This window comes from Oxyura jamaicensis, chromosome 14 (genome assembly GCF_011077185.1).
Source record: "Oxyura jamaicensis isolate SHBP4307 breed ruddy duck chromosome 14, BPBGC_Ojam_1.0, whole genome shotgun sequence".
Classification (NCBI taxonomy): Eukaryota; Metazoa; Chordata; class Aves; order Anseriformes; family Anatidae; genus Oxyura; species Oxyura jamaicensis.
In genome coordinates this window covers 13,466,624-13,490,269 of record NC_048906.1, presented here as the reverse complement: position 1 = coordinate 13,490,269, position 23,646 = coordinate 13,466,624, and the positions used below count along the sequence as shown (strand labels likewise).

Sequence of the window (23,646 nt, the reverse complement as noted above, 5' to 3'; positions counted from 1 at the left end):
CCCCCCCCCCCCCCCCGTTTTCCCTTTAATTCTATCATCCTGATCTCAAACCTTGAGCTCTTTGGGTCATATTTTCTGAGCAGCCATGGTGGAACTCGGCTGCCCACCTGAGTAAAACCACCACAGCTTCTGACATCACCGGCCTCTGGGGGCAGCCGCTCCGAGGCTCAGTTATTAATTAGCGCACCCTAATGGCTGCTCATCCAGGCCAGCCGTCAGCAGCTTCTCTTGCAGGAGCTAACGGGAGGCAGTGTTGCAAGGCTTCCTCAAGAGCAGGTAGACATCTACCCAGCTCTCCACTGGTGGTTGGAAACAGAAGTGCTGTCCTGGTTTTGGCTAGGAGAGAGTAAATTTTCCTCCTGGTAGCTGGTAGGGTGCTGGGTTTGGGATTTAGGATGAGAAGAGTGCTGATACCACCCTGATGTTTTAGTTGTTGCAGAGCAGTGCTTACACCAAGCCAAGGACTTTTCAGCTCCTCGCTGCGTCCTGCCAGCGGGCAGGCTGGGGGTGCAGCAGGAGCTGGGAGGGGACAGACCCAGGACAGCTGACCCCACCTGGCCAAAGGGGTATTCCGTACCATCTGGGGTCATGCTGAACAATTAATGTGGGGGGGGCTGGGGTGAGGGGACTGGCTGCTGGGGGATGGGCTGGGCATCGGTCAGCGGGTGGTGAGCAATTGCATTGTGCATCACTTGTTTTTTTTACATTTTGTTGTTATTATCATTACTATTATTATTCCCCTTCCTTTTCTCTCCCATTAAACTGTCTTTATCTCAACCCATGAGATTTTACACCCCCCCCACCCCAATTTTCTCCCCCATCCCACAGCAGGGGGGGAGATTGGGTGTGTGTGAAGCAAAGAGCTGTGTGCTGCTTAGCTGCCTGCTAGGTTAAACCACAACACATGTAATGAAGAGTATATTGTCCTTCCTGTACTAATTCCTTCTCTGAATTTCTAGGGTGAGACACTGAACAGAAGAAGAAAGGGAGCACCTGTGGAGCAGGACAACAGAGACCCTGCAGACACCACATCACTCCTTGATGATGAAATGAGAAACAAAAGGCTGTCAACTGAACCTGAGCAGTCTGAGAACTTTTAGCCTGCCTATCTTTAAAGGGAATCACGGAGGAAACTATCTACAGAAACAGAACATTTCCACTTTCTTGTATCTGGCACACAAACGGAACATGGCTGCCACGTGGTTCCCAGGCACTGATACACAGCCAGCGTGTAGAGACCTCCGTTGGGCACCTTAAGAACTACACTACAGTAAGAGCTGAAGCTTGATCGTGAGCCATTAGGTTCTGTGTATCCCAACTTGCTAAACCAGGTACCTTGGAAGGCCTGCTTTACTTACTGCTCTGCATTAGCATGCATCATTTACAAATCAGATATCCAAAGTAACACCGTCATTATTCTTTAGGCAGGAGGTAGATGACCAGGTAAATCAAAGGGATTAGGTTTTGTATACAAGCATAGCTTAATGGAATTTTACCTTACAGCAATGCTTCCGCAAGCAGTGCCTATTCATTTGCCCACAGAAGCATAAAAGGTTTTGATCCAAAATTCTGTCCTTTAAAGCAGCGTGCTCTTAGGAACGCTAAGGGCTGTGTTACTCAGCCAATTACCCTTTCCACCATGCAAAACTCAAACACTCACAAAGTGTTTACAAAAGCACAAAGGATGCTTCAAGAATGAAGTAAACTTTAACACAGCCAATGTAAGAAATGCTGAAATGAATGCCTTCAATAAGTTACAAATCCTTTAAAAAAAAGTTCTCTTTAAGTTGCATTTAATATAAGCACTGGTAGACTAAGGGCAATTTAGCCACTGACAACATCCGGTCTAAGTGGTGGTCACAAGAGAAACCCACACATTAAAGCAAAATTTTCTTAAGTTGAGTATTCCCACAGATGGAGGCTCTACTTCTGCTGGGCAACCTGTTCCTATGTTTGAGCAGCTTTTTTTTTAAAAAAAAAAAAAAAAAAAAAAAAGAAAAAGGTTCCTTGTGTTCAGATGGAATTTCATGTTGTTTTTTTTGCACACTGCCTCTTGGCCTGAGAAGACTCTGGCGCCTCCTTCTTCACTGCCTCCCAGCAGGTATTTATGTATATTGTTGATGATTTGGATGAGGGAATTGAGTGCACCCTCAGTAAGTTTGCAGACAACAGCAAGTTGGGGGGGAAGTGTCGATCTGCAGGAGGGTAGGAAGGTCCCACAGAGAGACCTGGACAGGATGGGTCGGTGGGCAGAGGCCAATGGGAAGAGGTTCAGCATGGCTGTGTTGGGTCCTGCGCTTTGGCCACAACAACCCCATGCTTGGGGTTGCCCTACAGGCCTGGGGGAATGGCTGGAAAGCTGTGCAGAGGAAAAGGATCTGGGGGTGTAAGTCAACACTCACCTGAACATGAGCTGGCAGTGTGCCCAGGTGGCCAACAGCATCCTGGCTTGTATCAGGAACAGTGCAGCCAGCAGGGCCGGGGAGGTGATCGTCCCCCTGTGCTCTGCTCTGGTGAGGCTGCATCTCAAGTGGGCCCCTCAGTACCAGGACATCAAGGCCCTGGAGCATGTCCAGAGAAGGGCTACGAAGCTGGTGAAGGGCCTGGAACACAAGTCCAAGGAGGAGCAGCTTTCCCTCAGGTTTCAGGGGCATGGGATTCCTGAAAACCAGTCTTACTGGTAAAGACTGATGCAAGGCAGGCACTCAGAACCTCGGCCTCTTTTATGTCCTTTCTCACCAGGTCTGCCATTCAGCAGCTGGCCCATATCTTCCCTCATCTTCCTTTTATTGTTTATGTACTTGTAGAAGCTTTTAGAGTTGCCCTTCACATCCCTTGCTAGAATCAATTCCACATGGGACTTGGGAGTACAGAATTACTGTCTGAGAGATTAGGAAAGCCAAGCCACCTGCCTCTGCTACCACCTCTTATGCTTTTTTCTTGTCTGAGCCCAGTGAAGATGTTCTTTCTCATTCAAGGCTTTCTGCTGCCTTTGCTTGATCTCTTGTTTGTTGGTACGGACCCTTATTGAACTTGGAGGAAGTGATCCTTGAATATCAGCCAGCTCTCCTGGACTACTCATCCCTCTAGGACTGTATCCCAAGGGATTCTTCCAGGAGGATCTTCAAAGAGGTTGAAATCCGTTCACCTGAAATCCAGGGTTGTGGCCCTACTTTTTTTGCCCTGCTGCCACCTCGTAGAATCCTGAGCTTCACAATCTCATGGTCACTGCACTCAAGGCTGCTTACAAGCATCACCTCCCTGACCAGTTCTCCCCTGCTTGTAAGTATCAGGTCCAAGAGAGCACATTTTATTGTTGGCTCCTCAGTCACCTGTGCCCAGAAGCTGTCATCCATGCACACTATTAATCTCCTAGATTTGAGATCTTGTGCTTGAGTGCTGCAGTAGTACCCTTCCAGTCAATATCAAGGTAGTAAAGTCCCCCATGAGGATCAAGGCCTGTGAATTTAAGGCTTCAAAAGTCAAGGAAGTACTTGTGAACATGTTGCTTACTTTGTACACAAAGAAATATTTCATCTGTCCTCTCCTCAGAATAATACCTGTTTTTCAATGATTAAGCACTATCAAGTACTTGTTCTTTTACTCTGATAATACTGCAGAAAACTAGCACTGCTGTTTAAAGGTTTTAAGCAAGCTTCAGTGATTTATCCCTGATGTCCAACTACAGTCTTTTCACTCAGCTGCTAAGCCAGACTCTTGCTAGAATTTGAATATTTCTCAACACTGTACTGTTCTTCAGTGCTCAAATCCTGCTGTTTCATTTATTTCCAACTGCAATAATTTAATGGTATTTTTCCAAATGTCATTATTAAAAAACACATGCAGCATATACTCAAGCTGGAGGCTTGTCTAGAGAAGACGTGTTCAGAAAAGCTGGTTTTGTGTCAGATACTACCAACACCTTACATAAAAGCGATGACCATCAGTCAAATCAGCCTGGCTGACAGGAAGTCAAGCTGTCTCAGTTTATATACCACAAACTCCGGGGAGTTGCTCTTGTAATGAGTGCTGGAATAGCCACTGGAAGTCCGGCATTCAGTTCCCATGAAGAAGGTCAAAACCACGCCAATCTGTTTTCCATCACATTATCTACTTCCCAGTTACTACAGTTTTCCTCTTCTGTTTTGATGAACAGTTGCGACACAGCTTCCTTAAAACCTGCTGCTGGTCAGCAGTTCTTCTGAAGATGTAGCCCTGGAAGTCCCACTGCCTACTAGGTTTCACTGTGAAGCTTTCCTATGTACTTGTGCATCACAGCCTGTAACATGACAACTGCTGGTTGCAGAGGTCTTTGTAGATGCCATTTTACAACGATTACTGACAAATGCTCTTATAAACCCTTTCATGTAATCTTAAAAAAAAAAAAAGGGGGGGGGAGATTTCTAGTGGCCCTTATGTCTGTTGCACCATCTTTGGGCTGGGAGGCTTCTGTTAGAGCCTCTCACAGAGAGCAGTTGATCCTAAGAGACTGTTCACGTCTTCCTGCTCAGACTAGTAAGACTTGAAGCTGGCATAACTACAGTAAGGAGGTAGAGAACAAGAAAGGAGTACCTGCTCATCTCTATTAGAGTACATCAGCAGCTTCCTGTCGCTCCTGTTTAACTGCTCTTTTCACTAATTACTCCACTGATGACTAGAAAGCCACCTTCACTTTGCCTGTTTTCCTGCTTCTTGTTTGCAGCTACTGTTGAGCAGCTGAGTTGCAGCTTGAAAGAAGGGAAAGACAGACTCGGTATCCTATTGCTTCCTGTGGTGTAGTACAGCTTACTATCTTGCTTATGACCCTACTTTATTCCTCCAAGAAATATTAACAAATAAATGCAAAACCCTAGCCTCGACATTCTAAACCTTCACCTTGACTAAGGGAAGTGATACAGAACTTCAGCAGAGCTTCAAGCAGAAGTTCCACAGGAGGTAAGTCAAAGGACTTGAGCGAAATGCTAGGTGGTCAGTTCATTCCCAAACTATGAAGATCCTAGTGCCAATTGAGTACAGCCCTCACTTTAACAGGCAAACAAACTCTTCTCCATCATGCAGTCACATGGATAGCTAAGGTACGTGGACATCCATGCACCAGGATGTTATACAACTATCAGCTGCTAGAAATTTTCAGTAATCCTGGAATTAGCAAGGAACATTTCACAACAGTTACTCATTTTTAGTGCTTAAATATTTGAATCCATACAACACTACTTTACACGTGCTCTCACTAGACAAGCCCCAAGAACGTACTTTAGATATTCCGAGTATGATTAATGCCTATAAATACTTCAAAAACAAAAAAAAGCCATAATGCTACTTATTTAAAACACCAATAGAGGGCAATCTTCCTTATCAATAGCACAAACTACGCTTTTGTTTATCAAAGGTTATGCAGCGATGTAACAGGACAGGATCAGACAATGCTTGCTTAAAACAGAGGGCATATAAATCAGTCTTAACAGTGGAAAATATGCGCTCATCTGGATTAATCATTTTCACGGGGATTAGCAATTACATAATTAGCAATTACACAATGCAGCTGAGCTGTTTGTTAGAATATCTTCTTGTACTGTACAGACACAGTGATGCATTTAGGAACTAAGCAGCAATGCCTAGAATTGTTTTCTCTAGTTTGACACTACTTGTCAAAACATGCAAGTAATCCTTTAACCACTTTCCAAGCTTGGTACAACAGATACCTTAATTTTTCTTCCAAACATAAGCCAGTAACCTGGATAACGTTCTACCATGTTTCAGCTTCAAATTCCCAATTTAGGGGCAAAGCAATGGAAATGTGTAGTTGCAAATTGAAACTATTGTATTGTCTACAATACAAAGACAATCCCTTGTTACTAATGCGGTAGGTATCAAGGACATTCACAGGTTCTCACACTAAGCAGATGCTGTCCAAAGCATTGTGCATGCTTGAGAGAGCTCTTAACCACAAGCAGCAAAACTCTCAGTGCGGATCAGAATGACTAGAAGCAAGTGGTAGGTGAGAGGCTCTGTAGGGTTACAGTCTGTAACTTATGGCATAAAGTCATCAGACTTAAAAGAAGCTGGCTGAGAGGACAGCGTGTCCAACTCACCAGGAACTGGAGTTACAGCTGGCTCCATTCCGTTGGCAGAGATAATATGGCGTAAGAGGAGAGTTCTACTCAGTGGAAGTGTAGAAGTGGGGATACAACTTCTCCACATGAAGAGCATCCCTGCTTAAGGGGAGTTACATTATTGCACAAGACATTTAAATATTGAAAACGTGAATATTCAAGCCTATTGACAATATTGTTGAAGAGCACAACAGTATTCCTGCATCATGCAGGACGTGGAACGTGCAGTGATCTGAACAGCCCACCCTTGCTGCTGTCCCTTAACTCCAAAGATGTGCTTTCTCGTGAGCAGCCTCAGGCAGGACATCACGTTTCCAAAGAATACTCTCCACTACATAAGACCTGAAAACATTTGTGTAATTTGTCCAGTTTCAGATAACAAAATTCAGTGTTATCTACACTGAACTAGACCACCAATTAATTTATAAGAGCAGACATCTACAGCACACAGTGATGTAGCAAAATACAGAGGTTTATTGAGAAGTGCATGATTAATCATCTGATTTCCAATACCCTTCTGTGGCAGAGAAATGTTATCAAATTTACTTGATGAACTGAAAACAGTTTAAATTCCAAAGGGAAAAAAAAAAACAACACAAAAAATGAACAAAATAAACACAGTTTAACCAATTTAAGGCCTTGTTGGAAGCTTGTTTAAAAGACAGGCACTGTAGACAATGCAGTAAAAGATGCCAAGCCTAAGCTGTCAGTATTAAAGACTGTACCAATTACACCAGACCTTTCAATGCAGAAAGCAACTTCTGGTTGACTTTTCTACCTGGTAACCACTTAAAAGCCTGTAAAGTAGAACAAGATATTGAAGCAGAAGTATCAGACTCAACCAGAGGCAAGACAGCACAGACTCTAGAAAAGCTGCTAGGAAATACATGTTTAGAGGTAACACAAATTGAATACAGGGTTGAAATTTTTGAAATTACAATTCCTGTGTTGTTCTCCCAGGGGGGCAAAATAATAGGGAGTCTGAAATCTGAGAGGTACAAAGGCATTGTAATTCCTGCTTTCCATGATTATTTCTATCCTTAGCACTTCCCATACATTTCATTTTCACAATCTGAAAAGGCAACTAAGTCTTCAAGCAGTCATCCACCACTTCTGACACATACTGAACAGAACAGTCTAATAAGCACCGTAATGACAGAATTTTTAGCACCTGACCCAGAGATAGTCCCCTCTAAACAGCAGCAGTTATGAGGGAACCTGGGCTAGTACAGCAGTGAATATACACAGATAAGGCCACTTGTTCTTTGGTGTACCTGAACAACTCCTGTTTTGAATGTCAAATTTAAAAATCACTACTAAATTCACTGAGCCATCTAAGCAACTGATGTTAGCATTCAGCGTTCATGTTCAGAGTTTTGGCAACTAATTCAGAGAATCAATGATGTGAGCAGCCCTCCCCAGCGTATGCTTCTGCAAAAGAAAGAAAAGCACATCTTCCAAATATGATTTAAGATAGCCAGCATGATCAAAAGGTTTGTATTGCTAAAGTCTTTGTTTCTCCAACTAGGATAATCTACAGTATGTCTCAGAACAACTACAGCTGTGGTATGGGGAGAATCCAAGTAGCTTTTCCCCCTTACCAGCAGAAATCTGAGTCAGTCAAAGGCAAATCTAAGGCTGACCAAAGACAAGAGAATTCACTAACAGAGTCAGCACAGACAAACAAAAAAAATGCACTGTGGTAAAGACAACAGAACAGTCCTGGTTTCCGCAGTGTACAAAGTAAATAACTGTTGCAGAAACTAAGGCATTTCTACATAGGTTGGGTTATCAAAGCTGGCCGGCTAGACATCTCAGTATATTTTCCACATTAACTGTACATCATAGGTTGCTTCTCCTCAAAGGATACCATGAGGTTATTGTTTGCACCAACATCTTTTCCAGAAAGTGTGCAAGCACTCACCCAAGATGCTTTTAAGGTCTCCTAGAAGCACCTACACAAAACAGCACATTGGACTGGTATTACCCTTCACCAAGAGCTCGTCAGAGTAACCAGCAGATTACTGAGGGCAGCAGAAACGCCTGAATATTCTGAGGAGGGGAACGCTAAGATACTTATTAACATATGATGATTTATGAGAGTATAAAAGACTTTCTGCATGTTTTGTCCTTGTATCTGCAAACGTGCTGTTCAGCAAGAAAGGAGAAAAAGAGAACCAAAGACTACAGACACTCAAGAACACAGTAGCACTAGTTGTTCCAGTTGAACGTATTTACATTAAAGTGACTGCAGGTCAACTCATACTGTGAATCTGTTTCCTGTTGCCTAGAGAAAAGCACAGCCTACCTGCTGTGCTTCAGAATATTCCAGATGTGACCCCTGGGTCCCTGCCCATTCACAATGTTTTACACGTTGACTGTATGGAAAAGCCTGACTCCACAGGAGTGTCCTGAGCCACTGGCAAGCTAAGAACCTAAGGGCCTGATGAACTCATCACAAAGTAGCACTGCTCTTTCACAAAGTTACACTAATGTCCCCCTCTGCCACCCACCCAGGCAGGCAGTCCATACTCATGTCTTCTGCAGGGCACCCTTACCCTCCCCAGCCCTCCCTCCCCAAATCATCAGGTTGCCTTTCCACACACTTTGGCATAACCCTCATCCATCTGCCTAAGAACCTATCCACAACAATAGTCCATAAACTGACCTCACAACCACAGACAAGACTTTCTGTGCAGACTCCGTTAGTGAAAGCGAACAGATGACCCTAATAGAACGCAATGCTGGATTTTCCGCCTGGGGGATTGAGAACTTTGTTGTGCGAGCGTGGCCTTGGCCCTAATCTGGGCTCGTGATTGTCTATCTTGGGTTCTGGCTCCTTGCATCGCTCCTCTTTGCCCAGATCTTTTTTCTCACCACCATCTTCCAGGTGTGGTTTGTTGTTTTCTGCAGCTGAACAATAAGAAAAAAAGATTAGACCAACTAGCAGACTGTAGCGAACAAAACATTTTTTGCACATGTCGTCTTGACTAGGCTGCATTTTTTCCCCATGCCTCCCATCCACAGTACGCTAAGGATATAGTTTATACCTATCCGTTTTTTCCTGAAAGAAACAAGTACTGAAGAAGAATTTCACTTTGGTAACAACTACTTTCTTGCTTCAGCAATCTTTCTAAGAAAGACACGTAGGCAAAGCAACGTACCTTCGGAATTACTTTGGCGGTGCCAGGCAATTAAGAGATTCACCAATCAATCCTTTCACACTGCTTGAAAGCAGTGCTCCCATCATTCTCTAACAGTAATTAGCAGAGTACATAATACATTTTGGCAGTCAGCTACTTGTTACTTACAGCTAGAGAAGGCCAAGACTACACACTTCAAGGAAGCAATCTGACAGATACACATGGAATCTGTATATATAGAAGAACATCCTACCTATCAAGCAAAGTATATGTGCAAGGTGTATGCACATTATCAAGGCTTGTGCATGGGGTGTTCTCCTCAGTAAGGGGAAGAGAACAATTTCCATGAAGTTATGTGATTCAGTTTCTGACTAAGAGAAGGAAATCCTCTGTTATATAATGCTAAACTTTAGCTTTAGTTTTATGTTTTTAAGAGGAAAGCATAAGAAACTGTTCCTTAGATCATGTCTTCTCAAGAACAGCAGAGAGTTTCTGTTGCTGACCTTCTGGCTTCTTTGGCGTTTCATCTTCCTTCAAGACAATGTGATCCTGCAACAAAACCAAAAACTGGCTTAGTATATCACCATTCTCAAACAGTAACTCTGTCACAAGATCTTTTAGTTTTTCCTTTGTTTCTTATCAAAGTTCATACATTTATTATGGTAAAAGCTGACAGCTGCAGACACTCTTCTGCACATTCATCACTTCTGCACTCTTCAGCCCTTCATCCCCCTCCAGCGCTTCATAATCTCAAAAGAACTTCTAGAGTTCAGTTCTACTAGTGGACTCCTACATTACACCCAGGTGCACACCTCAGACAATTCATTGAAACAGATGAACACGCTATGTTAATTCATTAGATACTTAAAACTTTATCTGTGATAAGCAGTTCAGTCCAAAGGCATGGAATCATTCTTGACAAGTACATGATACCATCCAAGAGAAGCTAAAACAACTTAGAACAACTAGAACACAAGCAGCCCTTCAGCACCCAAATTGACATTTGGCAATTACTGTTGTAGGTGAGCAGCAATAGCGAGCCAACCAGTGAGGAAATTAACAAAGCCTTTCAAAGCCACTTTCCCAATAATGTTAATTATCAGAAATACAAAACAGTAATTCAGAAAAGCTTTCATGTTTTCCCCACCCACAAAATTCAACTTGCAGTAATTGTTGCAAATATGCTACCTCCTTTCCATCCCTGCATCTCCTGCAATCCTAATGCTCTAGTTAAATTCAGGAGTTTCCAGAGTTTTGTCCTCCCTTTAGTCAGGAAATCACAGGAATTAAAATCTTACATTACAAAAAGAAAAAAGAGACCAGCCCCATAAAGGGGTACAGAAAACAAAAAGCCCTTCCCTACTCCAACAGGGCTACTCCCAACAAAACCTCGCTTCCAAAGCCTTCCCCCCCCCTTTTCTTATGACTCAACCCCTCCCAAGTAAACTTGGGAGCATGCATAAAAAGTTAGGCAAAAGCCCACTACCCACACCTTCAAATTTAGGAGGGAAAACTGAAAAAAAAAGTTAAATTTGTGCAATCTTTTCTTCCTAAGGTTCCAAGAAAAATGAGACTATTGCTATTTCTTCAGCATAAAGAGTGTCAGCTGCATTTCATAGGATGCTAGGTTTCCATGGTACCTCGCATGTGAAAAAACACCGCCAACATGGCAATTTCTCCTTTAACAGTATCTACCTAGCCTAAGACAACAGTTATAAATCCAAGCACAGGGCTTTTGAACAGACAAATCAACGGAACCTAACTGGGAACGTTTCCTCCTTTTTTTCCAAAGCCAGATTTGGTCACAACGACAAGCCTTTCCAACTCGTACTATCCCAGCTGTAAGACCAACAAGTGATAACCGACACAGTAAGATACGCTTGTCTGACATCACAAAATCAATTACACGCTAGACCTGAAACTCAAGGGTGATCATCAGTGTTGATCACTGAAGCTTAATTGTCTCCTGCTGAAGTTCTTTCATGTTGAATGTCGATGTGTATATTTGAGGGAGGTGAAGACAACAGCAAGGTCACAGGACGATTATGACTGTAGTTCACTGCTGTACGCTGGTGTTCCAGAGTGGGTGTCAACATTACCTCTGCCAAACTGCAGAATGCAGAGCAATCTTCCACCCATCTTAAAACACCTCTTGGCTGTGTGCCCAGAACTCCATCTGTACCTCACTTTTATAAGATGACCAAAGGATTCTAAAGCACTTTAAAAAAACACATATCTGCAGTGTAACTAACAGTTTTACCACAAACTACAGGGCATAATGGGAATCAATATACCAAAGATGATAATCTATGAAAAGATTTCAGGAATCACTGCCTAATTTGAGATCACCCCATTCATAATTTAGGTTTGTCATTTAAAAAAAACGCAGGCATTGCCATGTTGGTAACAAGACTGTAAGATGACTCACTGAGCTTCTCGACTCAACAGTGAAAAATGTACAAATACCTTAGGCTTGTTTGGGTGTGCTCGCACAACACTGGTAGATACTGGAGACCCAAAGATGTCACTTGTCTTCCCACCAGGTGGATTCATACGCGGACGAGGCTGAGCAGTACCAGAATCTTCAAAAATACCACTTTCTTTTCCCCCTGAAAGGCAATTGTTACATTTTTTCCAGATGACTTATATTTAGCACATTGTATCAAAAAATTGCAGGAAATCAGACTTCTAGACCCCTGCTATCTAGATATACCTTGCCTGAAGATATTGGTTGAAATCCCTCGTTACAAGAACTCAACAGAGTCTCAGATTCACAGCTGTACTCATTGCAGCTAACTGATGATAGAACTCTAGAACAGAAGCAGCTTCATCATTTCCTAGGCGCCCATTTTACAAAATTTACTCATTTTATAAAGAAACATAAAAAGATAAATATTGTTGGACAACAGTAACGTGAAACCACTTCTGCTTTGCAATTCAGAGCCCAATCATTGTCCAAGAAGAGGCTGCACTCACCTGGAGGGTTTGTTCTTTTTGGAATATTTTGCGGTTCTTCTGATGCTCCAAAGATATTAGATGCCATCCGGTGTGGCCTGCTGGAAGAAGAAACTTCTTCTGTACTCCCAAAGAGATTACTAGACCCTCCTCCAGGAGGCTTCAATACCCTACATCACAGAACGAGAGAAGCAAGAGATGGAAGTGTGTTTCAAATGTACAACGTTCAACATATTTAATGCCCCCTTCGCAATCCCCCTTGTATGTTACGATTGACTGTTCTGATCTGAACTTACTTCAGGTAAATCTGTTAAGTCCGTGAAGCACCTACTTTTGAGAAGACGCCCTAATAAAATATTCTCAAAATATTACCAGCCTCCTAGTCAGTCAGCTTGATTGTTACCTACTATTACTTGGAATGGTCACAGCAGTGCTACCAGAACGAATGTCTGTGCTATCTGTGGTCTTCCAGACACAACACAAAAATACTTATGTCCCTGATTGCTATTTTAAAAATAACCACGACAGTGTCAGACTGCGTTAAATTACATATATTGATTTTGCATCTGACGTAATTCAAACACATCAACTTTTAAATAAAATCAGGTATTTCCAAACTACTAAATACTTGCTAGTTTCAACCATCAGTTATCATACCAGATGCTGGAGAGTTTAGAATGCGAATTGAAGTGTGAGAAGCTGAATTTGTAGTTGCCAAGATGCACAACCATTAAGAGTAGAGCTCCATACCACAGGTATATCAAATGGATCCTATTAAAAACTGGAGACTGCAATAGAATTAGACCAACTTCTGGAAAACCTACTACAAGTCATGCTTGCCATCAAGTAGTAAGTCTCCAGTTAATACGTATGCCTCATTAAGGGATTTCAAACCCTCTCCTGAAAAGGAACTGAACCATTAACTGAGAGTAGAGTAAATAGAATTAATTGGAGAATTCACAGAAAAAGCATGGCAAAGCAATTAACATCTCGGTATCAAAAACAGCCTTCACAGTCATAGCTACTTGACCAGTTACCTGAAATCTTAGCAGCTGAGCAATACAGCAACTAAATTACACCTCTTCTAAGCTGAAACCCCGATCTGGAACCGAAGCTCACCTTTCCTCTAATACACTGGGAACAATTATAAGTTACAATTGTAAGTCTTGATTATTCAATTAGCAAACTTAATAAAACATGAAAATAAATCCAAAACCAATCATTAGTCTTACGTTGTCCTCCCATTTTTATCACAGCACACATCGTAAAAAACCCTACTCCTGCAACAAGCGAGTTGGAAGAATCATTTGAGGTGCTGCGAGGTCCTTCCAAGCCCGCACAATCAGCGTCCCTTTCTCCTAGCATCCTGGGGGATGCTAGGAGAAAAAATGTTGGAACCCCACAGATATTAAGTGGATTTCCCTCCTCGATTTCTGAAGCTTCCAATTACTAGCATCCTTCCCATTATTCCAGAACAAAATAAACATTCAACCGACAGCAACACCAAGTGCATGTAACTCTAAATAATGCCAATTCAGAGAACCGAGACTTTCACAGGAACTCCCAAAAATAACCTACAAGTATAGGAACAAACTCTTCCCACTTCTGGTTTCAAAGACGTGACAGGGTTTTGCACTCCTTCACTTCAGCCCAAAATCATGGAGAATATGAAGTTGTTTTGTTTCTGCACAGATTCTAGGCTGTGCTTGCCTCCTCATACTTCCAAGTTCCACTTGCTTCTAGATCGGAGTGAGACGGTCAGGTCTCCCACACCAAGTAGTAAGACTTACTCTGTGAATGCTACCAACAAGAAACAGCTCAAACCTGATACGCCAGCGTGAGCTGCTTCAGCAGAGTAAAGGACATCACAGCATGGTAGGGATTGGAAGGGACCTTGAAAGCTCATCCAGTCCAACCCCCCTGGGAGAGCAGGAACACCTCGATCAGGTCACACAGGAACACGTCCAGGCGGGTTTTGAATGTCTCCAGAAAAGGAGCCCTCACAACCCCCTGGGCAGCCTGCTCCAGTGCTCACCCTCACCATGAAGAAATTTCTTCCCATATTTAAGCGGAACCTCCTATGTTCCAGCTTGCACCCGTCGCTCCTTGTCCTATCATTAGATGTCATCGAGAAGAGCCTGGCTCCATCCTCCTGACACTCACGCTTTACATATTTATAAACATTAACGAGGTCTCCCCTCGGCCTCCTCCAAGCTAAAGAGACCCAGCTCCCTCAGCCCTTCCCCGTAAGGGAGGTGCTCCACTCCCTTAATCATCCTCGTGGCTCGGCACTGGACTCTCTCAAGCAGACAAATTCAACACACACTTTATAGTCTAGAAATATAGTTTATATTTCTATTGTACCAGTTTACATAGTGATACTTTTTGTGCCTCATAGCCAGAAAATTTGGATCTCTTCTCTTTCAGGGGTAGGGGAGCGGACAGGAAGCTGTGGTGTTTTTTTCTTCTCTTTTAAAGGGTAATAAAAAATATTCTGTGCAACCTAAATCTGCCTCTTCCCACCCAACAGACTAGAACTCTGTCAATTCATCTCAAACAGCTAAATTAAGAACCCACCCTGTAAGTTTAAAAGCCTCTACAAATTGCTTTGTTCTCTCCTGGCAGGCTTGAAGAATTTTAATTAGGTTTTGTGGTCTTTTTTGCTACGCTCAAACACCCTTGAATTTGAATTTTCTTCCCTAATTAAACCTCTCAGCCAACCTCTGGAAGGGGTGCCAAGACTCAACCATTACTTGAAGACACGGAGTAAATAAATATTCTTATATAAATCACATATCTACAATTATATACAACTGAAAGCAGAACAATGAATTCCTGGTTTTCGGAGAGCTCCAACGAGGCAGGCAGAGGACAGTTGCACCGTACATCACGCTGGGCTGACCAGGGAAGGGCGAGCAGAAAGCAGGTGCTAAGGCTTGGAACACCAGCAACGCCCCTGAAGTTGCAGGCCAGCTTCTGCTGTTAGATCAGTGCAAACTCCCTGCTCGTTAAATAGCTCCCGCATCTTGTACAGAAGCGGCAAGCTTTGTTCGGTCAATTCTATTGAGCTGAAAGCTCTGCAGTATTTTGCAACAGCGCTGATGGGGAGGACGTGCATTATGCTATTATATTTCTGAGGTGGCTGCCAGTTAAGACAACATTTAACGTTTCCAGCTCCACAAAGCAGCTGTGAGACTGCTCGTATACCAGGTAAATTGAGGATGTATGAAAGCAAGTCATTTTTATAGCGTACATCAACAGCATGATGATGAAAACCTGCCCTGCTTTGTCCTCCCAGCAACAACTCCTAAACGCGCCATTTGGTTTTATTTTGCAATAGCAAAACTTTTAAATCGTGCCACGGCTTAAAACCAGAACAAAAGGCAAACTCAAAGCCCCGCGCGACTGCTGAACGCTTCCTTCCCCCAGACACGCCATCGCCTCACAGGCGGCGTAACCGCTCCGACCCCGAGCCATCAGCACGCACGGCGGCTTCATCAGGGGAAGGGAATTAAACCGCTTACGCGGGCGTCGGTGCCGGACCCTGGGCGAGCGCCCCGGGCCCGCCCCGCTCCCTCCTCCCGCCCGGGGAAGGAGCCGGGCCCCGCTCCAGCCCGGCCGCCCCCGCGCCGTGAGGCGAAGCGAGCCCAGCGCGGCCCCGGCGGCTGCCGGACGGTGCCGGGACGCGGCTGGAAGGGCCCTCGGCAGGGCCACCCGGCCCTCAGGCCGCCCCCGCCGCCTTCAGCACCTCCCGGCCCCGAACAAAGACCCGCCGGGGGACCCGCGCCGTCCGCGCGGCTCCCGCCGCTTCCCCCCCGCCGCCGCCGCCCCACCTGGAGCTGGGCTTGGCAGCGTCGGCCTCCGGGCCCTGGAACATGGCAGCAGCCGGGCACCACAGCGCTCCGCCGCGCCTCACCGGGGAGCAGGTAGAGCCGGCCGCCTCGCCCCGCCTCGCCCTCCCGTTGGTTGCTCCGGCTGCCCATCACGGAGATCCGCCTATCGGACGCGGCTCGCCCCCTCGGGGTCCCGCCTGCCCGGCGAGCCTCACGGCGGGAGGGAAGATTGAAAAGGACCCGCGCCGTCGCTCGTCCTGGCTTCCTCCCATTGGAAGCGCTGCACGTCCGTCAGGGGAACCGGCAGAGGGATTGGATGAGAGGAAGGAAGGGCGGGGAGAGCGGAGGGAGGAGGCTTAAAAGGGCAGGAGGGCGGCGGCCGGCCCCGGGCGCGGCCGCGCGTGGCAGTGCCTGAGGGGTCGCAGTCCGCGGGGCGCATGAGGGGGGCGCTGGGGGGCGCTGCTGAGGGCGGGCTTCGGGGCGCTCGGGCCCTTCCCCCCGAGCACGCCGCCCCTCGGGGATCATGGAATAGCCCGAGGTGGAAGGGACCCACAGGGACCATCGAGTCCAACTGCTGGCACCACACAGGTCTACCCAAAATCAGACCCTGTGACTAAGCGCACAGTCCAAACGCTTCGTAAACTCCGACAGGCTTGGTGCCGTGACTGCTTCCCTGGGGAGCCTGTTCCAGTGTGCAACCACCCTCTCGGTGCAGAACCTCTTCCTGATGTCCAGCCTAAACCTCCTCTGCCTCACTTTGACACCATTCCCTCGGCCCTGTCCCTGGTGATTACGGGGAACAGATCGGCACCTGCCCCTCCGCTCCCCTCCTGAGGAAGCTGCAGGCCGCGATGAGGCCTCCCCTCAGCCTCCTCTTCTCCAGGCTGCACAGGCCCAGTGCCCTCAGCCGCTCCTCGTACGTCTTCCCCTCTAGGCCCTTCACCACCTTCATCGCCCTCCTCTGGACATTCTCCAACAGTTTCACGTCCTTTTTGTGCTGTCGTGCCCAGAACTGCACACAGTGCTCGAGGTGAGGCCGCACCACCGCAGAGCAGAGCGGGACAATCCCTTCCCTCGACCGACTAGCGATGCCGTGCTTTCTCAATGCAGAATTACCTAAAGCTGCCATTGGATGTTGCAGACCAAAAACTGAAACATGCACAAAAAAGAATCAGATAAATTAGGAACATAATTCAGGATAATTGAGGTTGAAAGGACCTGCAGGAGGTCTCTAATCCAACCATCTTCTCAAAGCAGGGTGAGTGAGCTTTGCGATCAGGTCAGTTCCCTCGGGGCTTTATTCAATTGTCTTGAAGAGCTCTGAAGACAGACACTGCACACACAACCTCTCTGGGCAACCTGTTCCCCTGCCTGCTTGGCCTTAGGGTGGAAACTTTTTGCTGTAGAGGTTATATAAACACAATGGCACAATAAAAACTTTGTATCTAAGCTCCTGCTTATCCGCAGTTGCGATGATGTGCTGGGGTGTGTGTCTGTGCGGACAGGGGAAAATCAAGATGATACGCATACCCTTTCGCCTTTTTCCCCCCCACTTGTTATTGGTGACCACTGTCAAAGATAGGAGATTCAGGACAGAGAGCCCTCTGCTTTGACTCATTATGTTCACAGTTAGGGGACGCTACGGGGAATGGAAGCTGGAAGGCAGAAAAAAGAACTATACAACCCAAAAATCAAAACATTCTCTCCCCATGGTGAAAATCATGACAATTCTGGGATGGGAGATGATGGAAATTACAGCATTGAGCTCACTGGAACCAGAATTTCACCTTGAAAAGCTTAGCAGTATGGATACGCTTTTATCCCCAGGATTCTAATGGGGTCATTACTACATACATGAAAGTTAAATGGAAAACCTGATAGGATATAAACTGCAAATAACACACTGGACATGAGTTAGACCAAGTATTAGTATGTATTTATGCACAAGAATAAAAACAGCTTTACAAGTTGAATTGGAAATTTAAACAGAGGAAGTTTAACAGCTTTTGTATATTATATTAAATAACCAAAACACCTTTTTCCAAAATTGGTAAAGAATAAATAATATAATTTACAATATGGTACAAAAAATAATCAGTAAGGACAGGCATTCTGCTTTATACATACACTATATAGGTATATTTATAATCTATAAAACAAATTCACATCTCAAACAAGCCAGAAACCTTAGATGATATGGCTTAACTATTATTAAAAGAAACAGCATTAAATTTTGCTGCCAGAACCATAAGCTCTAAAGCAGTTATCATGTTTCAATAATTAATGATAACTTATTGCCGTAGTGCTTGCCAAGGTTTCAAGATTTCACTTAGTTAACATTTACAAATTGCTGTGAAATTAAGAGATTCAAAGGTTTGAAAGGGTTTTTTCTTCAAAACAAAAAACAAAACAAACAAAAAAAACAACAACAAAAAAGTGCAGTACTTTTCTCATAAATTCATCCAAAGTCTGAGTGTAAAAAACAAAATGCAACGTAATTTCCACTCTGGGATCTGTGGAGTCAGTAAATTAGATGTTTTTATAAGTGTAGATTTGATCCAAGCTATTTAATTCAATTTAGAAACATAAAGAAGGGTGTCAAGGAAAGGCTTAGCAATGCCATATTAAAAACAATTGTCATTCCTATGCTTAATAGATTTAGTGATAAAGGATAAAATGAATTGTGTGGCTAATCAGGATGCAATACCCAGAAGAAAACCCACTATTACTGCGCACACAGGTAGATCTAATCCTTAGGATGTAGTACTGCTTTTCACCCAGACTATTATGCCAACGAATACTGAATTTTCTCCCATTCACCTTGCTGAACTACTCCGAACTTCCTTATTGTACATACAGCTGCTAAACCAACATGGGGCCAGCCTATCTGAAGTTTACAAATAAAACTAGTAGAAACTGAAGCCTTAGAGCAATTAGTACTAGAACTGGAGGTTCTTAGTGTCCATTTGTCCTCTCCAACTGCCTTGCAGTGTCTCAGGCAGCTATTAACTACCAAAGTTGCATTTCACTTTGAAATTGGGGTAGGATTTTTATTTTATTTTTTTTAGTGTAGCTTGCTTGAATGTTTGCTTAGGATAAGCTGACATCGTTACAAACATGAATCCTCTTACTTCTGCTGGGGAAGCTGAAAAAATTAAACTTGAAACAAATTTTGTTTTTTCCCAATATACATGTGTATACGCACGCAGAAACGTATGTACGTACACACAGCCACCCACCCATTTTTCCCTTAGCAGTCCTAGGCACAAACTGTTAACACTATGTATGTAAAGCACATCCACATCGAACCTAGTACCGGTGGAGTTAGATGTGTGTTTGAGTTTTCATGTAGTAAGGGTAACAAATTCTGCATCAATTCCAAGTTATCACAACGATCTAAGTTATTTTCCAGTTTTTCCCTGATAAAACCTCCTTGTCCTGAAAATGCAGTTTGCAGAGCATTACACTTCTGAAATCAGAAACCAACCATGGAAGGCAGGCCTGTTTAGGAGCTTCAAGTCTCAAACGACAAGACCACGCTAAGAGAATTTGGTGCAAGAAAGGATGTCGAACCGTTTCGTAATCAGAACTTTTAAGAGACTGATGCTAAACACGTTTCTGATTACAGTGTTGATGCCTGACTTCTGTCATTTCCACTTTGTTACTACTTGGTGGTCCCAAGTCTACTTGCAATGGTTCAGCACATTAAAATGTTTTGATCTTGTGGCATCAGTAAGAACAGCCACTATGCTGACATTCCTTCTGCATTACTGTTATTCCCCTCTGGCAACTGAATGGGCTGAGAAGGGGCACCCTGACAGCTCCCTGTATCAGACGACAAAACTCTTCGCAGACCTTGATGAAGTGCTCTGCCACATGATGCAGCAACACTGGAACTTCTTCTAGGCAATCTAAAAGTCAAAATTAGTGTGGCATCCACTTAATTGCCGTCATGGGGAGAGAAGATGAAATATTTGTCAAGCTACCTCAATACATCAGAGACCATCAAGCTGGTCTTTCAGTATTTGAAATTTAAGAATGAGTTCAGATTTTTAGCTTTTAATACAGTACTTCATACTCGAATACATCACGTCCTCCTGTGTGTCCTGTAATCCATAGCCACAGCTACATGAGGAGTCCTCTACTTTTGTCCTGCAAGTCTGAAGGATTTGGAGGTACAGCATATAGGATAACCAGCATTACTAATGTAAGAAGCCAAAACCGAGAGGAGACGCTCTGGGAAAGACTGAATCAAAACATTCAGTAAAACTTAGAAGTTTTAGGGTGAGTGACTTGAGATTAATGGACCTCCTCTCCACACCAAGGGTGAATGCTCAGAATCACATACTCCTCAGCATTCATTCTCCTGACATCATTCAGCCTTTTATATTCCAGGTTAACATGATTTCCTGATAATTGCATCACCAAACAACACGCTGTAAGGATAATGAAAGAGAAATAATGACCAAAGGACTTAACATCCCATGTGACGTGGACAGAACAGAAAGTCAGCCCACAGGTACAAAATTCTTTGTTTTTCTAGTCATGACTATCTTCGTGCCAGTAATAAAAGCTCGACTCCCTGCTGGGAACAACTGTTCATACTAATGCTGTTTTTACACAGGTCTACGGTTCCTATACCAGCGAATGTAGCAACCTTACACGTGGGGTCCTGGAATGTCATACACATCTCAGTACTTTTTGATTGACATCAGTGAAGTTGCTCTGGGCCACACAAAAGGTGCATCAGAAAACTTGTGACATTTTCTTTAAATGACGAAGAGCATAAGGCAAACCATGTAGCAGTAAAACAAAATCTACCTAAGCAGGGTAAAGTGACTGGGAAATCGGCAAATCCAATCAGTGCATCGTGAGCAAGGTTACAAGCAGAAACTCCCAGTCAAATGCCTTGGAAAAGCATCTAAAGGCAGGCAGAATTCCATCCACCAAGTATAGTGCAAGTTGGGAAAATGAACCCCTGATAATCGAGATGGAGTTTTATTTATTTATTAATAATATAAAGTTGAGGTTTATACAGGGCTATGCCCTTGGAGAAGTTCAGAGCAACTTAAAATAGCCAAGGGACATCCTCTCACTGGAGAAGCAGACAAGTGCTTAAAAAAAGGGGCATAGTAAAGGTATTCTCTCTCAGGACTGGTAGGAAAGGAAATAGGAAAAGTCTCCTGAGTCATAAAGGCAGAACTGAAGGAAAACCAGCTGTAATTTTAAATTCCTTTCAAACAGCTGGAATCAGATCTGTGTCTTCCAGATATTAAAACGCTACCATTAAATGCATAGGGATTTACCAGAGGGGGATCCAGATCCATTAGTGCCTGGGAGTGACGATAGTGAAAAACGATGCCCTGAGGTACTACAGAGCACCTGGAATTCACAGAACAAGGAGGAAACAAGGAAGGACCAAGGGATTAAGCAAGGGCTTGACTTGACACCCCTCCTTTTCATGACACAAGACGGATTTCAACAACTTTAGCATTAAAATATTATTTGTATCTATAGATTACAATATTTTTTCCTATTTCCTCTCCTGGGAAAATTCTCAGTTTTTTTTTTTTTTAATTATTTTTAGAAAGATGGCAATATATACAGGTTTCCAGCACAGCCAAGACTAATAGTGATAAAGCTTTCATAGTGATTCCAATAAGTTGTTTTGCAGTTTCTCCTGACTTGAAAAGCAACCGTTCTTCAGGGAAAGCGGGAAAGCACTCTCCCACTCATGGAATGAACTGTGCACTGTGGTGAAGAATCTCAAAGGTGGAGTGCAGTCAGAAGGATGATTGTGACATTTGATGGGGTTTAAAAACAGAGGAAACTCCCTAGGGATCCACACACTCTGGGAGTAAGGTGAACCAGAGCTCTCCTACAAAACAAAAAAGCAGGTATGTGCCCCTGCTGGAACGGTCAAACAAACCATAGCCAAAGAAACAGAAGGGTCTATAGAAATGAAGCGTCACAGAGTTGCAGCGTCTTTGAAGAGAGTGCAACAAACTTCAGTTTGATTCATAAAAAGAGTGCCAACTAGGACATGTCAAGATGCAAAACAGTTTCCATACCTACCCGCACCCTTCATCCTCCACAACTTCAATGTGGATTCCAAATCATGGCATTTCGAGTACTATGCAAGAAACAACTCATGTCGGCGAGCTTCTGGCAATACCTGCTTGAGCCTCTTGCCTAGGCCATTCCAAAGTACAAGTCCAGGACTGTCTTGTAAGCCTGCCATCTTCCATCGCTGATGCAGGGGAGACCCCATTTCCTATAATACTCCTCCATGTTTTGTTGTTCCCAGTATATTGCACATTCCGGGACCTGCAAGTACTTCTTCAGACCTTGAAGACAACGCTTCTCTTTTAGAAAGAAGTGCACAAGACAGGGACAACTGAGCCTCAGCTGCTTCTCTGCGTTCGGCCCTTGCCATGAACCAGCACTGCAAGCTCCAACTTAAGCTAAACAGTCTACACCAGCCTGCTGGTATCAATCACTCACTGTGAGAGATCCCCAATAGGGGGACCACCACCTCCTCCATCAAACAGAATTTCCCTGCGGGTTGGCTCAGGTATCGATAGTTCCTGGGCAAGGTCATTAAAACGAGATATGTAATCTATGCTGTTCTCATTCATCATGCAAGCCAACTGGGAATCCACCACCTAGAAGAAAGATGACAGAAGAGCTACACATCAGTGGAAATTTCACAGAATCACAGAATTGTTTACGTTGTAAGGGGGATCTTGTGATCACCTTGTCCAACCCTCCTGCTCATCAAGGTCAACAACAATAGGCTGCCTTGTTGGCCAGTTGGTTTCTGAATATCTCCACAGATGGAGACTCCACAACCTCTGTGGGCAACCTGTTCCAGTATTTAATCTCCCACAAAATAAAAGAGTTCCTATAGAATTCAACGTGTTTCATTTTTTGCCCGCCACCTCTCGTCCTTCAGTCCCAGCCTCCTCATATGAAAGATGCTCTTTATCTCACTTGATCTGAGTAAGAGAAAAGCTCTTATCTGTGGCTAGATGGAAGCCTCTCAAAAAAATACATAAACAAATAAATAAATTCCAAATGGACCTTACCGGAACATCCTTAATTCAGCATTAAGGTACCCTAGTAGAGGTGTTATGCAAAAACATTACAGGTAGTGCATTCTATGCAATACTTGCACTTGTAAATAAAGCTTGATTCTGCAGGACACTTAATAAAATGCCTTTCAAATGTCTCCCATCATTAGAGCTACTTTAAAAGGATACTCTAAATACACCCAACACAAACCCGCATCTGCCACAACAGCAACAAAACACTGCAGCTGCTCTGGTGTGCTTAAAATTGCAGCTTAACCCATGTGTCTCTGAAGGCAGTTCGATCAGGGGCTGCAGTGTCACTTCAAACCCACAGAGAGATTACATGCCCTGAACGCGCACACACACACAAACATGTGTGCATGCTACTCAACAGATTCTCACATGTTAGAAGAACACTTGAATTTATACCAAGAAGACAGACCAGCTTACTCGGGCTTTACCTCCACTAGTCTTGAAAAAAGTTCTTAAGATGGAGACTGCACAACCTCTCTGGGCAACCTGTTTTCCC

The 23,646-nt window shown here is 44.0% G+C and overlaps 2 protein-coding genes across 5 annotated transcripts in view; both read right to left on the bottom strand.

Moving 5' to 3' along the window:
* Positions 1-6,564: 6,564 nt before the first annotated feature.
* JPT2 (Jupiter microtubule associated homolog 2) lies at positions 6,565-16,166 on the bottom strand. Its single transcript, XM_035339578.1, has 5 exons — positions 16,045-16,166; positions 12,233-12,381; positions 11,723-11,865; positions 9,760-9,805; positions 6,565-9,026 (listed from the first exon to the last, which is right to left on the bottom strand). Exons 1-5 carry the CDS (start codon positions 16,086-16,088, stop codon positions 8,842-8,844), a joined length of 567 nt encoding a protein of 188 aa, XP_035195469.1. The 5' UTR covers positions 16,089-16,166; the 3' UTR covers positions 6,565-8,841.
* Positions 16,167-17,958: 1,792 nt separating this feature from the next.
* Positions 17,959-23,646, bottom strand: part of CRAMP1 (cramped chromatin regulator homolog 1) — a 44,245-nt gene continuing 38,557 nt past the window's right edge. For 3 of the 4 annotated variants that reach the window (XM_035339419.1, XM_035339421.1, XM_035339420.1), the window contains exon 21: positions 17,962-22,709. In XM_035339419.1, coding sequence (XP_035195310.1) covers positions 22,545-22,709 — 165 coding nt within the window. In that variant the 3' untranslated portion in view covers positions 17,962-22,544. Of the gene's footprint in view, positions 22,710-23,646 lie in introns of all 4 variants that reach the window. The other variant, XR_004754592.1, reaches the window with a different exon arrangement.